At 67.9% G+C, this 13,881-nt stretch overlaps 1 protein-coding gene across 2 annotated transcripts; it reads left to right on the top strand.

Annotated features, from left to right (window-relative positions):
* The first annotated feature begins 2,358 nt into the window (after positions 1-2,358).
* CAPN10 (calpain 10) lies at positions 2,359-13,083 on the top strand. 2 transcript variants are annotated; one of them, XM_055300308.1, is made up of 12 exons: positions 2,359-2,607; positions 4,835-4,966; positions 6,101-6,297; positions 7,022-7,236; positions 8,658-8,799; positions 9,336-9,502; positions 9,713-9,993; positions 10,436-10,638; positions 10,771-11,026; positions 12,174-12,373; positions 12,507-12,552; positions 12,747-13,083. In XM_055300308.1, exons 1-12 carry the CDS (start codon positions 2,482-2,484, stop codon positions 12,774-12,776), a joined length of 1,995 nt encoding a protein of 664 aa, XP_055156283.1. In that variant the 5' UTR covers positions 2,359-2,481; the 3' UTR covers positions 12,777-13,083. The 2 variants fall into 2 exon arrangements, with proteins under 2 accessions (XP_055156283.1, XP_055156282.1); XM_055300307.1 differs by having other exon boundaries at positions 12,507-13,083.
* The last annotated feature ends 798 nt before the right edge of the window (positions 13,084-13,881 follow it).

Below are 13,881 nucleotides of genomic sequence, written 5' to 3'. Positions count from 1 at the left end.
AGCTCCACGAAGCTCCCCCCTGCAGCGGGCTCTGGGCCGACACCTTGCCATCCCGAGACCCTCTGTGGGCGCTGCAGGCACACCCCCGGCCCACAGAAACCGCGACGTGATCAGGGCCCAGGTCTGGGGCAACCTGACGCGCGGCAGTACGGAGCTGCGGGTCTCCGCACGATCCTTACACGAAGGCGTCAAGGTTTCCTCGGGCTGCACGGCTGTGTTTGTGACCTAGGACCCGGAATCCCGAGGCGGACGATCCGAGGGCCGGGCTCAGGGGCTTGGGACGTCATCGGGGTCCTCGTCTTTGCGCTCTGGGGTCTCTGTACGTGGCCTCTGGCATGTTCCCCAGCGGTCACAAGCCGACCGCAGCAGTTCCTGCGACCACGTCCCCACACGCTGGCAGCCAGGGCCGCCTCCAAGGGCTGGCGCCCGGCGTGCCCCGGGCAGGTGGCGGGGAAGTCCCACGGCCCCCCGGAGGGCTGTTCCTGCGTCCCTCGGCTCGGACGGGGCCCTCGCTCCTGGTGGACACTGGCCCTGTGCGGGCGAGGCCTGCTCCCCAGATGCCTTCTGCTGCTCACCTGCGTCGGGCCCCGGCTGGCCAGGCAGCATCAGGGGGGCGTGGGGCCTAGAGGAGGGGGCAGTCTTGGGTGCAGCCCCGGTGCCCTGAGCTCTCCCTGGGGCCTGGGGGACGTGTGGGCAGGACACCAGTGTCTGGTGTCTGCGTCCCCACCAGAAGGCAGTGCCTGCTTACTGCCCGCTGAATGGGGAAGAGATGTGCGGCTGCAGAAGGGACACCTGGGTCCCGGCCAGTCCCCGGCATGGGCGCAGGCCCCGACGCCACCAGGCCCCGCAAGGGCCCCTAGAGCCCAGGTGGCTGGGCTGGCCCCGACCTGCGGCTAGCACCCGGGCATGCTGCACGGGGGACTGCCTGGCATCCCAGGGCAGGAGGAACCTCAGCGCTCGCCTCAGGACCCCGACCTGCAGCAGGGCCCGGGCCTCTCCGGACATCCTGTAGCCACAGCGCAGCCCCCGGGCCCAGCAGTCCCGAGCACCCAGGGCAGCCCTCGCCTCGGAAGGCGGAGCGGCGGGGAGCCGGGCCTCCCAGAGACCGCTGCTGACCTACGCAGCCCTTCCTAGAACCTCGGCGGCGAACCCCAGGCTCCCCAAACAGCTGGGGGGTGACTCTGTGACTCCAGCTGGAGCTTCCGGCTGCAGGCCCGCTCAGGAGGGGGAGGAGGGGGAGGGAGGAGGAGGGAGGGAGAGAAGGAGGGGGGAGGAGGGAGGGGGAGGGGGAGGAGGGAGGAGAGAGGGGGAGGAGGGAGGGGGAGGAGGGAGGGGGGAGGGGGAGGAGTAGGGGGGAGGAGGGAGGGGGAGGAGGGAGGGGGAGGAGTAGGGGGGAGAAGGGAGGGGCAGTAGGGAGGGGGGAGGGGGAGGAGGGGAGGGGGAGAAGGAGGGGGGAGGAGAGAGGGGGACTAGGGAGGGAGGAGGAGGGAGGGAGAGAAGGAGGGGGGAGGAGGGAGGGGGAGGAGGAGGGAGGGAGAGAAGGAGGAAGAGAGAAGGAGGGGGGAGGAGGGAGGGGGGAGGAGAAGGAAGAGAGAAGGAGGGGGGAGGAGGGAGGGGGAGGGGGAGGAGGGGAGGGGGAGGGGGAGGAGGGGGAGGGGGACGCAGGGGGAGGAGGGAGGGGTGTCCGTGCAAACAGACCACAGCGGCGGGGGGGCGTGGGCTGCGGGCGGGGGGCGTGGCTGCGGCGGGGGGCGGGGCGGACAGACACCGGCCTCCGCTGGCCGCCGTCAGACCCCGGGTGGCAGGAAGCGGCGGCTCGGGCGGCCCCGGGAGCACGCAGGCAGGCGGCCAGAGCCGCGCCGTCGCCCCCGCAGCACGTCCAGCACGTCGCTGCCTGCCCCGCCGTCCGCCGCGGACTCCCCCCTGCCCCGCGCAGGGTCCGGTGCGTCTGGTCTCCGCGGGCCTCGGGACAGCGTCCCCGGCCGCCCAGCCCTCGGCCCCGCCCGCCGCCGCCGCCGCCGCCGCCGCCGCCTCCCCCGCCTCCCCGGCTCCTCCCCCGACAGGCTGTGCGGCCGCCGCGCGCCGGAAGCAGCGGCGCATTCTGGGAGGCGGCGCGGCATGCTGGGACCTGTAGTCCGCGCCCCGACCTCGGCCCAGGAGGCCTCTTCAGCCCCGGGAGCCCGCCAGTCCGAGCGGCCCGACGCCGGACTCGAGGACACGAGGGCGCGAGTCCCGCCGGCCTGCGCGGGCTGAGCTGCCACCGGGGTCCCTTCCCGGACGCCGCCCGGGGACATCCTCGCGCAGCCGGGGCGACGGCGGCGCGGTCTCGCGAGAGCCGGGCTCGGGAGCCACGCCCCCTGGGAGCTCGCGTTTCCGCCGCTCTCGCGCGAGCGCGCCGCTGCGTCCCGTGGCCCGGCGGTTACCGCGGCGACCGGGCGGGCGCGCTCCTCCCGGGGCCGCCCCTGGGAGCCGGGGCGCGGGATGCGGGCGCCGGCCAGGGAGCTGTTCCGGGACGCCGACTTCCCCGCCTCGGACTCCTCGCTCTTGTCCAGCTTCTCCACGCCGCTGGCCCAGTTCCGCGAGGACATCACGTGGAGGCGGCCTCAGGTGGGGGCGCGGGCCCGGCCTGCGGCGGGGGGTCCCTGGGAGCCGCCCGTGACCCCGCCCGCCCCGGGAGGGCCCGGCCGCCGCGGACCTGCGCCCCGCGCTTTCACGCGTGACCATCGCAGTGAACCGGCGCAGGGGGTCCCCGGCCCGGGGCGCGTGGGCGTCTTTGGAAGCGGGTTCTCCGCCGAGCAAGGCCCGCAGGGGCCGCCTGGCCGTGCAGGGGCCGAGCCGGTGCAGCGTGCGTGGATCGTGCGTTCGGGGCTCAGTGTGGGGCCGTTGGAGGGTTTTAGCAGCAGAGGCGCGCGGGCCTGTGGTCACGAAGCTCGTCGTTCCTGCCGGCCGGGAGCGGGCTGACCCGGCGGTGACCCCGGAGACCCCGGAGAAAGGCGCAGGGCCCCCGAGCCGTGGATGGGCTCCAGGAGCAGTGTGGAGCGCAGCTGATGAGCTTCAGTGGCCGGTTGCAAGCAGAGGGGGTGATGCGAGGGTCAAGGACCGGTTCCAGAGCTGAGCCTGCAAGGGCCACTGGCAGGCGCTGGGGCGCTGGGGCGCTGGGGATGGTCGTCTCGGGTTTGCTCTCACAGGTGCAGGCAGAGCTGCCAGCACGCAGGTGGGCAGGAGGGCCGGGCACTCGGGAAGCCCAGGGCTGGAGGCTCCATCTGGGCACCGGGACCGTAACGGGGGGCCTTGGGGCCTGGGCCCCGAGTGTCCCCGGAGAACGAACGTGGGTCTGGAGAAGAGACGGCTTGGAGGCAAGCCTTGAGGGGACCAGCGGGTTCAAGCGGGGGCCCGGGCAGGTGGCGTGGAGAAGCCGCAGGCAGGGGGCTGGAAGGACAGCCGGGGGCACGTGCAGCCATGGGAGCCTAGACGGGGCCTGTGGGGCCTGCACAGGGGCCCGCTGTTTGTTTGTTTTTTTTTTAATTTTAAATTTTTTTTTTTTTATTGGAGCTCAATTTGGCAACATATAGCATAACCCCCAGGGCTCATCCCGTCAAGTGTCCCCCTCAGTGCCCGTCACCCAGTCACCCCGACCCCCCCCCACCTCCCCTTCCACCACCCCTAGTTCGTTTCCCAGAGTTAGAAGTCTTCATGTTCTGTCTCCCTTTCTGATATTTCCCACACATTTCTTCTCCCTTCCGTTCTATTCCCTTTCACTATTATTTATATTCCCCAAATGAATGAGACCATATAATGTTTGTCCTTCTCCGACTGACTTACTTCACTCAGCATCATACCCTCCAGTTCCATCCACGTTGAAGCAAATGGTGGGTATTTGTCGTTTCTAATGGCTGAGTAATATTCCATTGTATACATAGACCACATCTTCTTTATCCATCATCTTTCGATGGGCACCGAGGCTCCTTCCACAGTTTGGCTATTGTGGACATGGCTGCTAGAAACATCGGGGTGCAGGTGTCCCGGCGTTTCACTGCATCTGTATCTTTGGGGTCAATCCCCAGCAGTGCAATTGCTGGGTCGTAGGGCAGGTCTATTTTTAACTCTTTGAGGAACCTCCACACAGTTTTCCAGAGTGGCTGCACCAGGACCCGCTGTTCTGATGCTGCCAGGTGACTGTGCTGAGTGAGCAGGAGGGAGGGAGGACGGAGGGAGGAAGGAAGGGCTGTTCTTTCAAGAAGTCTGTCAGCAAAGGGAGCCTCCAGGGGAAGTACTGCAGGGGATAGTCCCTTACAGGGGGCGGGGGCTCTCGCTCTGCCTTCTGCTGATGCAATTCTCCCTGCAGGGGTGGGAGACAGAGGGGTCGGGGAACCTCTGAAGGCAGGAGAGGGGTCAGGTGGGGCCGCTTCTGAGCGAGCTTCCAGCAAGGTCCTTAGCAAGGTCCCTAGCTCATGGGGTGTGGACCAGGCAGGGGCGGGGCATGGAAGTGAGCAGAAGAGGGAGAAAGGGGAAGGTACAAAGTACCCTGGGGGGCGGGGGGAGTGAGCCCGATCTCCAGCACTCCGGAGGACCCATCTGGGCTTTGCTGTTAGGAATTTAAATCAAAACTGTTGTCTAGGGCCACGGCTAGCTCTTTCGAGAAGGGGGTGGTGGGATTCATCCAGAGCTGGGCTTTTGCCCCAGGAGGGCTGACATCGTGGCTGCCAGAGGCCAGCTGCTCCCCCTCCCCTCTCAGGCTACGTGGGCCACAAAGGCTCATCCCCAGTGCCTGTCGCCTAGATCCTGTGTTCTTATTTTTAGACTGGATGTAACTGGGTGATGTGCTTTGTTTCAGGAGATTTGTGCCACGCCGCGGCTGTTTGCAGATAACCCGCAGGAGGGACAGGTGAAGCAAGGGCTGCTGGGAGACTGCTGGCTCCTGTGTGCCTGCGCCGCCCTGCAGAAGAGCCAGTACCTCCTGGACCAGGTATCTGTGGCGGGGCGGCCTTCCTGTCTGCACCACACAGGAAGGAAGCAAGAGGCAGGGCAGCTGCAGCTCCTGCTCTGTGGGTTGTGCTGCAGTCGCCCAGCGTGGCTGCTGGGAAGAGGGAGCTCTGCTCGGGGCCGCAGGGCCTCCGAGGTGCAGACACTGTCCGCGGGTCCCCAGGGCTCCAGTGCCCGTGCTTTCTGCCCTGCTCTGCCCTCCTGAGCCCTGGGTTCTGGTGCAGGTGGAGCATTTGGGAGGAAAAGAGGAGCACGCCAGCCTAGAGTAGGGCAGGGTTGGCTGAGGGGTCCATTGCCCCTGGGTTGGAGTAAGTTTCCTTAGCTAGTTGGTTTTTTTTTTTAAAGAGTTTTGAGTCTAAGTTGGCAAAAGGTGATTAAAACCGTGCTAGGTGCCAGGCAGCCAGCACAGGTATAAAGGCCTGCTCGGGCCGCTTCCCCAGGAGCGTTCACAGCTTTGCATTTGGCTGCTACTTGGTAGACGAGGGCGGCAGTGTTGACGGCTACTCCCAAGTCCCCAGGCCCTGCTCAGCACCACAGTTGCTGGCCTTCGCTCTCACAGGCCTCGCTGGCCTTGCCCCTTGCTTACAATCGAGGGCCCTAAAGCCCTTGTTACTGTGGTCCTAGCTAGTCAGCTGCAGGGCCCGGAGCAGACAGTCTGTCTGGGTGCAAAGCCGGCGCTGCTTGCTGTGGGGCCAGAACACCAGAGCCTGCAGTGACCGCCTCGGGCCCAGGTGCTGGCGGAGTCCCCGAGGCACCGGCCCGCAGCTGGGGGGTGCTGTGACTGCCGCGTGCGGCCCGCCCCGTGGAGAACTGCCTGTGGAAGTCACATTTGTTTCAGATTCGGGTCGAGACCTTATTGGGTCCGTAGGACATCATGGTTGGCTTTAAGCTTTTGGACACACTTGGCTCCCTCCGGTGGTCCCAATGTGTTGTATCCAAAAGTCTGTTTCCTGCGTGACAGTTGGGTTGCGCACAGACACTGACGTCCGGGTGTCCATCAGAGTAGGGCCCCCGGCGGAACAGCGGGTACCGCGCAGCGGCTCCGGTGACGATGCTTGGGAAGCACCGCGTGCGTTGTCTCTCATGCCCTCCTTTTGCCTCTCCCTGTGCGTGGTAGGTCTTTCCTCCAGGACAGCCGAGCTGGTGTGACCAAACGTACCGTGGCTCCTTTACCTGTCGAGTTTGGCAATTTGGACGCTGGGTGGAGGTGACCATAGATGACCGTCTGCCTTGTCTTGCAGGGAGACTCTGCTTCTCCCGGTGCCAGAGAGAGGATGTGTTCTGGCTTCCCTTACTGGAGAAGGTCTACGCCAAGTACGCGTGCCGGAGGCTGGGGGGGGGGGGGGGGGGCGGGGGCCTGGGGAGCACGTCTGCCGTCTCCCTGGGCTGCGGCGCCCCCGTCCGTTCCAGGGACCTGGCATCCAGGCCTGGGGTGGGGCTACCGGTCCCGAGGCAGGAAGTCTGAGACATGGCCCGTGTTGCATCTCCCCCCGCCCGCTCCCCCTCTCCCTGCCCTCGCTTCACAGTCGGGCGGGGAGCCGTCACCTCCAGAGAGAGGATGTGCATCACTCACCACTGCAAACCATGGGACGAGCGAAGCCACGCGGGTCTCAGTGCTTGTTTATTGTCCTGCCTGAGACCGAGACGCTCACCCTGGGTCTGAATCGCAACACTTCCCTCCTCGAGTGCATTGCGCAGCCTTCCCGAGGAGGCTGCACCGCACTCGCTGATGGCGGGGCTGCGGCGACGTCGGTGCGCCTCCGTCCACGGCCAGGGTGGAGGAGCGGGTGTTCACAGCCCGGCGCCCCACACCGCCTTGCGCTTGTCTCCGCGCTGGAGGCCGCAGGGCGTTGCTGGGCCGCTGGGCCATACGGCCTTTGAGGGTCAGGTGTTGTCCTTTCCTGGTGAGGACGAGGCAGGAGTAAAGAGCAACTCAAGTAGGGGGTGAGCTGATTTGGGGTGTTGCAGACGCAGGGCTGGAAGACAGGCGGCGCCGTGCCCCAGTGCCCGAGGCTCACTCCTGTGGTTGTCTTCCTAGGGTCTATGGGTCCTATGAGCACCTGTGGGCAGGGCAGGTGGCAGATGCCCTGGTGGACCTCACCGGTGGCCTGGCGGAAAGGTGGAACCTGAAGGACTTGGTGAGAACCAGTGGCCAACAGGCTGGGCCTGGCTCGGAGCACAGGACTTGCCGGCAGCTGCTCAGCCTCAAGGACCGCTGTCTGATAAGCTGCTCGGTGCTCAGCCCCAGAGCAGGTAAGGCGGGGGCCGGGGCCACGGGCTTGTTCTCCGGGTCCCCCCAGAGCCAGGGGGAAACAAGACGCTTGTCCTGCGCAGCTGGTGTCTGGCGTGCGACCTTCCCCTGCCACCCGTCCTCCTCCAGAGGGAGGCTCCCTCTTTCCCTTGACCTTTTGTCTTTTCTCCCCAACTCACCAGTAGGGTGAGGCCGAGCCTGTGCCACAGCAGCCGCCCCACGGACTCTAGGAGACGGGGTGGCTGCACCTCTCGGTTACCTGCCAAAGTCAGCGCTCAGGTTTTCAGTTCAGGGATGTTCATGCTCATTGGAGTTTGTCGAAAGAAAAACGCCACACAAACAGCTGTTTTGGCTTTCTGTGGACCTCCGGGTTTCCACGAACAGGTGTGCATGTCGCCTCTTGCACGACGTGCCGCTTGGTCAGGTGCTCTGTACACCGTCCGCACCTGGTTCCTGGTGGAGCTGCCGTGTTCTCTTACTCTTTCCCTTAACGCCCGACAGTTCAGGTCTTTTCGCTTCTTCACGTTACTGAACGTCTTGACGCATAACAGCTCACGTTTAGAATGACGTTCGTAACGGAGCTTAGGGCCCGAGAACACAGACACGGAGATAAACGGACACGTGTGCAGCTAAGGCTGTGCGGCTTGGGTCCACCACCCCGTTTGGGAGGCGAGGGCCGCCCGCAGAGGGCCGTGCTGACGTGCCGGACGCAGCATCAATGCTTCCCCTGAGGGTCAGCGTCCGCGGCCCCTGGGGTGGGCAGGGCTGATTCTCAGCACCCCGGGCTTTGCAGACGCCCAGGCCAAGAGGGGGCTGCTGGCGCTCAGCTGGATCCCACTGAGGTGTCCCGGGGCGGGGGACTCGGGCAGTCATCCAGGGTGGTGGCTACAGCGTCCCTCTGGGTTCTGCTCTCTGGACCACACTGTCCCCAGGTGGGGCCCCTCCGCTTCCGCATGGTTTGTCCCAGGGCCTGGGCAGGTGGGGTTGATTCCCCTCTGGGGCCTCCAGCCTTCCCTCCGGCCGGCCTCGCCAGGAGATGCTCTCGGTGGTCGCCGGCCCGTCACGGAGCTGCTGGCGACGCTGCTTGTAGCCGCGTGTTTGAGAACTGGCCTGCACTGGGGCCCTGGCGCCTGGTCAGCCCGCCGGCCGGCCTCTCCCCACCCGGGCGAGGACCGAGGCCCTGACTGGGGAATGAGCTGCCGGGCCTGTGGCAGCTGAGCCACGGTCCCAACCCAGGTCCCGTGCTGTGGCTCTGAGCTCACTCGTGCGCAGCTGTCGGGAGGAGGGCCCCAGGGGTCCGTGGGTACTGGGCGCCGGCGTGGCCAGGCGGGGGGGCTAGTGCGTCCCACGGGGCAGGAGACAGAGCTGCACGTGCGCTCGCTTTGGGGACCTCCTGCCGACAAGCACAGTGTTCCTCACCCAGGGGCCAGGGAGCTGGGGGAGTTCCACGCCTTCGTGGTCTCGGATGTGCGGGAGCTGCCCGGGCGGGCCGGCCAGAGCATCCTGCTGCTGCGGATCCAGAACCCCTGGGGCCGGCGCTGCTGGCAGGGGCCCTGGAGAGAGGGGTGAGTGTGGGTGAGGCCCGGGGCTGTGCTGCTGGCGGGGAGGGGGGAGGGGGGGCGTTGGGCCCGAGTGCAGCGGACAGCTACCCTAACCGCGCATGTGCCTGGGCTGCAGCGCCCGCGGTGGTTTGCGGCTGGCAGGACAGCGCGTGGCTGGGCTCCTGTCTGGAAGGCGCCGCGGAATGGTGGCTCCCCAGTCAGCCTGCAAGTGACCAGCAGTGCCCAGGTCACGGTGCTCAGCTCTGCCTTCAGGTATTCCTGACGCTGGGCACCAGGTTCGAAGGAGGGCACGGGGTCTGCACCCCTTGGCTGACCGCAGCAGGTCCACGTATCCGACTGTTGCTCCTGAGCCAGGAGGCCGGCGGCAGCTCCGTCTGACACAATCGGGCACATCTGTCGTTGGCCCGCTGACGGGCACAGCCTGGGCAGACCTGTCCAGGGGCAGGAGCCTCAGGGAAGGAGGGGTGACCGCCCCGAGGAAGGGCCCCGCAGTCCGCGCTCGGGGATGGGGGCCGCCACTGACCTAAGCTGCCTTCCAGGGGCGAAGGCTGGAGCCAGGTGGACCCCGCCGACGGGTCTGAGTTGCTGTCGCAGCTGCAGGAAGGAGAGTTCTGGGTGGAGGAGGAGGAGTTCCTCCGGGAGTTCGACGAGGTCACCGTTGGCTTCCCCATCACAGAGGCCGGCCACCTGCAGAGTCTCTACTCAGGTGAGGCCCCGTGCGGGCTGGGGCTCCCGGCACGACCCCCAGGCTCTGGGCTCCTTGGCTTCTGTGCATGTGCAGAGGTGGCTCCATGCGCTCCGGTCCCAGGCGGCCGGAGGTGGCGGGAGACCGTAGCCCCCGTAGGCTGCCGTGGCCGGTGGAGGTGAGCGTGGCAGGAAGGCCCTTTCCTGACGCTGCTGCCCGCTGGTCCCCTAGACAGGGCGCTGTGCCACACTCAGGAGCTGCCCGGGGCCTGGGTCAGGGGGCAGTCGGCAGGAGGCTGTCGGAACAACAGCGGCTTTCCCAGCAACCCCAAATTCTGGCTGCGGGTGTCGGAACCCAGTGAGGTGTTTGCTGCTGTCCTGCAGAGGCCCCGGGTGCGCGCAGCGGCCGGTGCAGGCCGGGCCCGGGCTCTGGCGGGGGACGAGCGTGCCGCGTGGAGCCCGGCCAGCCTCCTGGGCGAGGACTACCAGGCCGTGGGCCTGCATATCTGGAAGGTAACCCCTCCCCGGCTCCCGGCTCCCTGCTCAGGGTCTGGGTGCTGGGACACCAGCGACCCCCGGAGCCTCGCGTGCCTCCCACCGGCCCATCTGGTGCTCTGGGGTCACAGACCCACTGCAGCTCCCACAGACCCAGCTCCGCCTGGCCCAGCCGGGTCTGTCGGGCAGAGGGAGACGGGACAAAGACAGCCGTTGGCTGACCGGCCGGAGGCACAGGACACGGCCCCATCTAGGGGGTCTAATCTCTCCCAAAGCAGAAGGATTTGCAGGCGCACGTGTGGGACGGCCGCTGCCTCCAGGGTCGTGGGAGAGCCCTGGGCTGGTGGCCACTTGGAGCCGGAGCCGGCCCCTGCCCCTGCCCCACGGGGGCCCCCAGGTCTGGGTGCTTGCCTCTGTTAACTCGTCGGAGAGGCCCGGCACACGGTGCTGCTCTGTGCAGGTGGAGAAGCGGCGGGTCAGCCTGCCCCGGGTCCTGTCCACGCCCCCCGTGGCCGGCACCGTGTGCCACGCCTACGACCGGGAGGTGCACGTCCGCTGTGAACTCGGCCCCGGCTACTACCTGGCCGTGCCCAGCACCTTCCTGAAGGACGTGCCGGGGCAGTTTCTGCTGCGGGTCTTCTCCAGTGGGAGAGTCTCCCTCAGGTGAGGGGGCAGGGCCGGGCTCCAGGCCGAGGGAAGGGGCACGCGGCCCGGGCTGCTTCCTGGAGGGCGGGGTGTGTCCGTGGCCGGTGCGGGGAGCGCGCTGCCAGCCCCCCCGCTGTGTCCTTCCCGCAGCGCCATCAAGCCGGTGGCCAAGAGCCCGGGCCCTGGGGAGGCCCTGCCCGCAGGCGAGTGGGAGACTGTGCAGCTGCGCGGCTCCTGGAGGATCGGCCGGACAGCAGGCGGCAGCAGGAACTTCGCCTCCTACCCCACCAACCCCTGCTTCCCCCTCGCTGTCCCTGACGGCGCAGGCCCCCGCTGCGTCCGGATCACCCTGCGCCAGCACTGCCAGGACAGCCAGTGCCGCCCCATCGGCTTCCACGTCTTCCAGGCAAGCTCCTCCCGCTCCCAGATGGGGGTGCGTCCACACAGGTGCCCGGGCTCCCCAGAGAGGCGCGGACTCGGTCGTGGGGCCCAGCTGGGCTGGCCGGTCGCCTGCAGGATCTGGTTCTTGGTCTCTTGGTCTCACGAAGTCTGTGACTCGCTGGGGTCCTAGGTCAGTGATGTTCCCCGTCCGCCCCCCAGCCCACAAGTGTCAGGAGGTCAGTTCTGCCCCCAGAAGGTGCCTCCTGCCCAGGAGGCCTGAGGGCGTGCCCTGTGCCCCCCACCCCTGGGCTGCTCCTCCAGGCAGCGGGCACCAGCGGGGGCACCAGACTGCGGCAGCACCGGCTCCCCCGGAAGAGCAGGGAGGGGGAGGGGCCCAGCCGCCAACACCGTGGCGAGCAGCTGCCCGGAGGATCCTCAGACCAAAAGTTGTTGTGGGTGGAGAGGAGGTGCGTCCCTGCCGACGTGCGGCCAGTGCGTCACACGGGCGCCCCAGGCCTTCCTCCGCCTCGGCTGCTCTCCCGGCGCTGATGCAGGACGCACATAGCCGAGCGGGGGCAGGGCCGGGCCCGGGCACGGTGCCGGGGGCAGAGGTCAGGCGCCCAGATTGCACGCACTGAAGTGGCTCCAGCCCCGCTCTGCTCCTCCTCGGGGCCCCTGGACAATGAGCTCCGTGACCTGGTGGGCGCCGGTGGAGGGCTGGGGTGCAGATGACAGAGGGAAGGGTAGGAACGTCCCCGAGAAGCTTCTGAACCCGCGGGGGACCCGCTGTGCTCTGCGAGCGGAGGGCTCATCCTGCATCTGGGGGGCGTCTGGGAGCTTTGATAAACCTGCCCGGAGCCAGTCAGGACTCTTGGAAGGAGCCCCGGGCAGTGGTGATTCTGGGGCCTCCTGCCCCCGACAGGAGTCAGGGGCCATGTGAGCCTGGCTTGGCAGGGTGGCAGGTGTCCCCTTGGAGAGGTCAGGGTCAGGCGTGTGACGAGGGCGGCCTGGGCGTGGAGCCCTGGGAGATCCGGGCCGACGGCCGCGGCTCCTCCCGACCCCGACGTCCCAGCCTCAGGAGGGGAGTGAAGCCCCGACCTAGGAGGAGAGCGGTCCGGGTGGTCACAGCAGCCCCGCCACAGGCCTCCCCGTCAGCCCGTGTGTCCCCCCAGGTTCCGGTGGACGGGGGTGGCCCGGGCGCGCCCTGCCTGCTGCTCCAGGAGCCTCTGCTGAGCTGCGTGCCACACTGCTACGCCCAGGAAGTGAGCCGGCTGTGCCACCTGTCGGCGGGGACCTACAGGATTGTGCCCTCCACCTACCTGCCAGACACAGAGGGGGCCTTCACGGTGACCATCGCCACCAGGATAGACAGGTGGGGCCCGGGCCAGGGCGCCCGCAGCGTCTTGGTGTCCCCCTCCCCGTGCCCAGGCGGGGCAGCAGCAGGAGAGATGCCGCCTCCTGGCGGGGGGCGGGGGCCCGGGGCTACCGTGTCCTCTCTCCTGCAGGCGCTCCATCCACAGCCGGGAGAGGCTGGGGCAGCTGCTCCAGGAGGTGAGTGCGGGATTGAGTCGGGGCAGGCCCAGGGCTCCCCCGGGGCTGCCTCCCCCGCTCCTCCCAGGGCCACGTCTGCCACGGGCCGGGCCGTGCCCGGGGACACAGGCACCCTGAGGGCCGGGGGACTGGCAGGCCCGGCGTTGCCACCCCAGGACAGCCGCTGCCCAGCCTCGCCCTCCTTCCTCCTGCAGTCTTCCTTCCTGGCGGTTATGAAAACCTAACTGGATGGGCCTCCGCGTCAGCCCCGGCGACTGGGGCTTCCAGGGGCACCCTTGCGATGTGCCACCGGCCCCGGCGTGGCGACGGCTGCAGGGTCCAGGCCGAGAGCCCCGTCCTGCCAGGAGGTGGCCGTGGGGACCAGGTGCCGCGGGAGGGTGTGTTCTCCGCGGCTGGGACCCTCCGGGGCGCCTGCCCCCCGCTCCGAGAGCGACCTACGGCAGAGGAGCGCGTAGCAGGACAAACCTCATTTAGATATTTATGTGCAACGTTTTTAGGAAGTAACTTTATAAATAAACTTGAATACTGAGAGGTTTACGGATGAGTCTCGTCTCGGGAAGCTGGTGGCCGAGTCCACTCGTGGGGAGCTGCAGGGGAAGGCCCGGGCCTGCCTCCCCTGGGGGCCGTCGCCTGGCTGCTCGGGCACAGAGGGTGACCGTGGCCTCCAGGACGGCCCACCTGGCCTGCGAGGTAGGTGGACCCGTGTGGGGAGGAGGCAGCGGGGCCGAGAGGTTTGGGGTGGCGCGTGCCCCAGTGCAGGAGCAGGAGGAAGGGCCCAGGTGGGCCAGCTGGCGTGGGTCATGACCCTCCCTGGCCACGCTGGTGCCCCGCCTCCCCCCGCCCCCCTGGGTGCCCAGGAGAGCCCTGGAGGTCCAGGTGCAGTCCTTTGCTCCTGACGTGGGAGGACGCATCCCTGCAGGCCTCCGGGCCCCCAACCAGCTGGATGCACGCACTAGGCGCTCATCTCCGCCATCTCCGCATCTCCGGGTCACCAGGCCACTGCCCTGATTGCTCGCTCACTGGCTCGCTGCCCCACCCCCTTCCCCTGGAACTCCAGAAGCCAGGATGGCCTCCGGGGCAAAGGGCGGGGACAAGCTGGAGCTGCTGCAGGAGTGGCCTGGCTGTGACCACTCTCTGGGGTGGAGTGGAGGATGGGGGAGGGCCTCGGGGACAGGGAGGCAGCTGGCCACCAGCGGGGCTTCCAGGACTGGGCTAGGGCAGTGGGGCACAGGCCATGGCCCCCGCGCTGGACGGAGCTGAGGGTGCCCCCGCCTGCACCCTCCTGGCCGCAGCCTCCAGTCCACGCCACTACCCAGCCGATCCCTGAGG

This window comes from Nyctereutes procyonoides, unplaced genomic scaffold (assembly GCF_905146905.1).
Source record: "Nyctereutes procyonoides isolate TBG_1078 unplaced genomic scaffold, NYPRO_anot_genome, whole genome shotgun sequence".
Classification (NCBI taxonomy): domain Eukaryota; kingdom Metazoa; phylum Chordata; class Mammalia; order Carnivora; family Canidae; genus Nyctereutes; species Nyctereutes procyonoides.
This window is presented reverse-complemented; position numbering and strand designations above follow the sequence as displayed.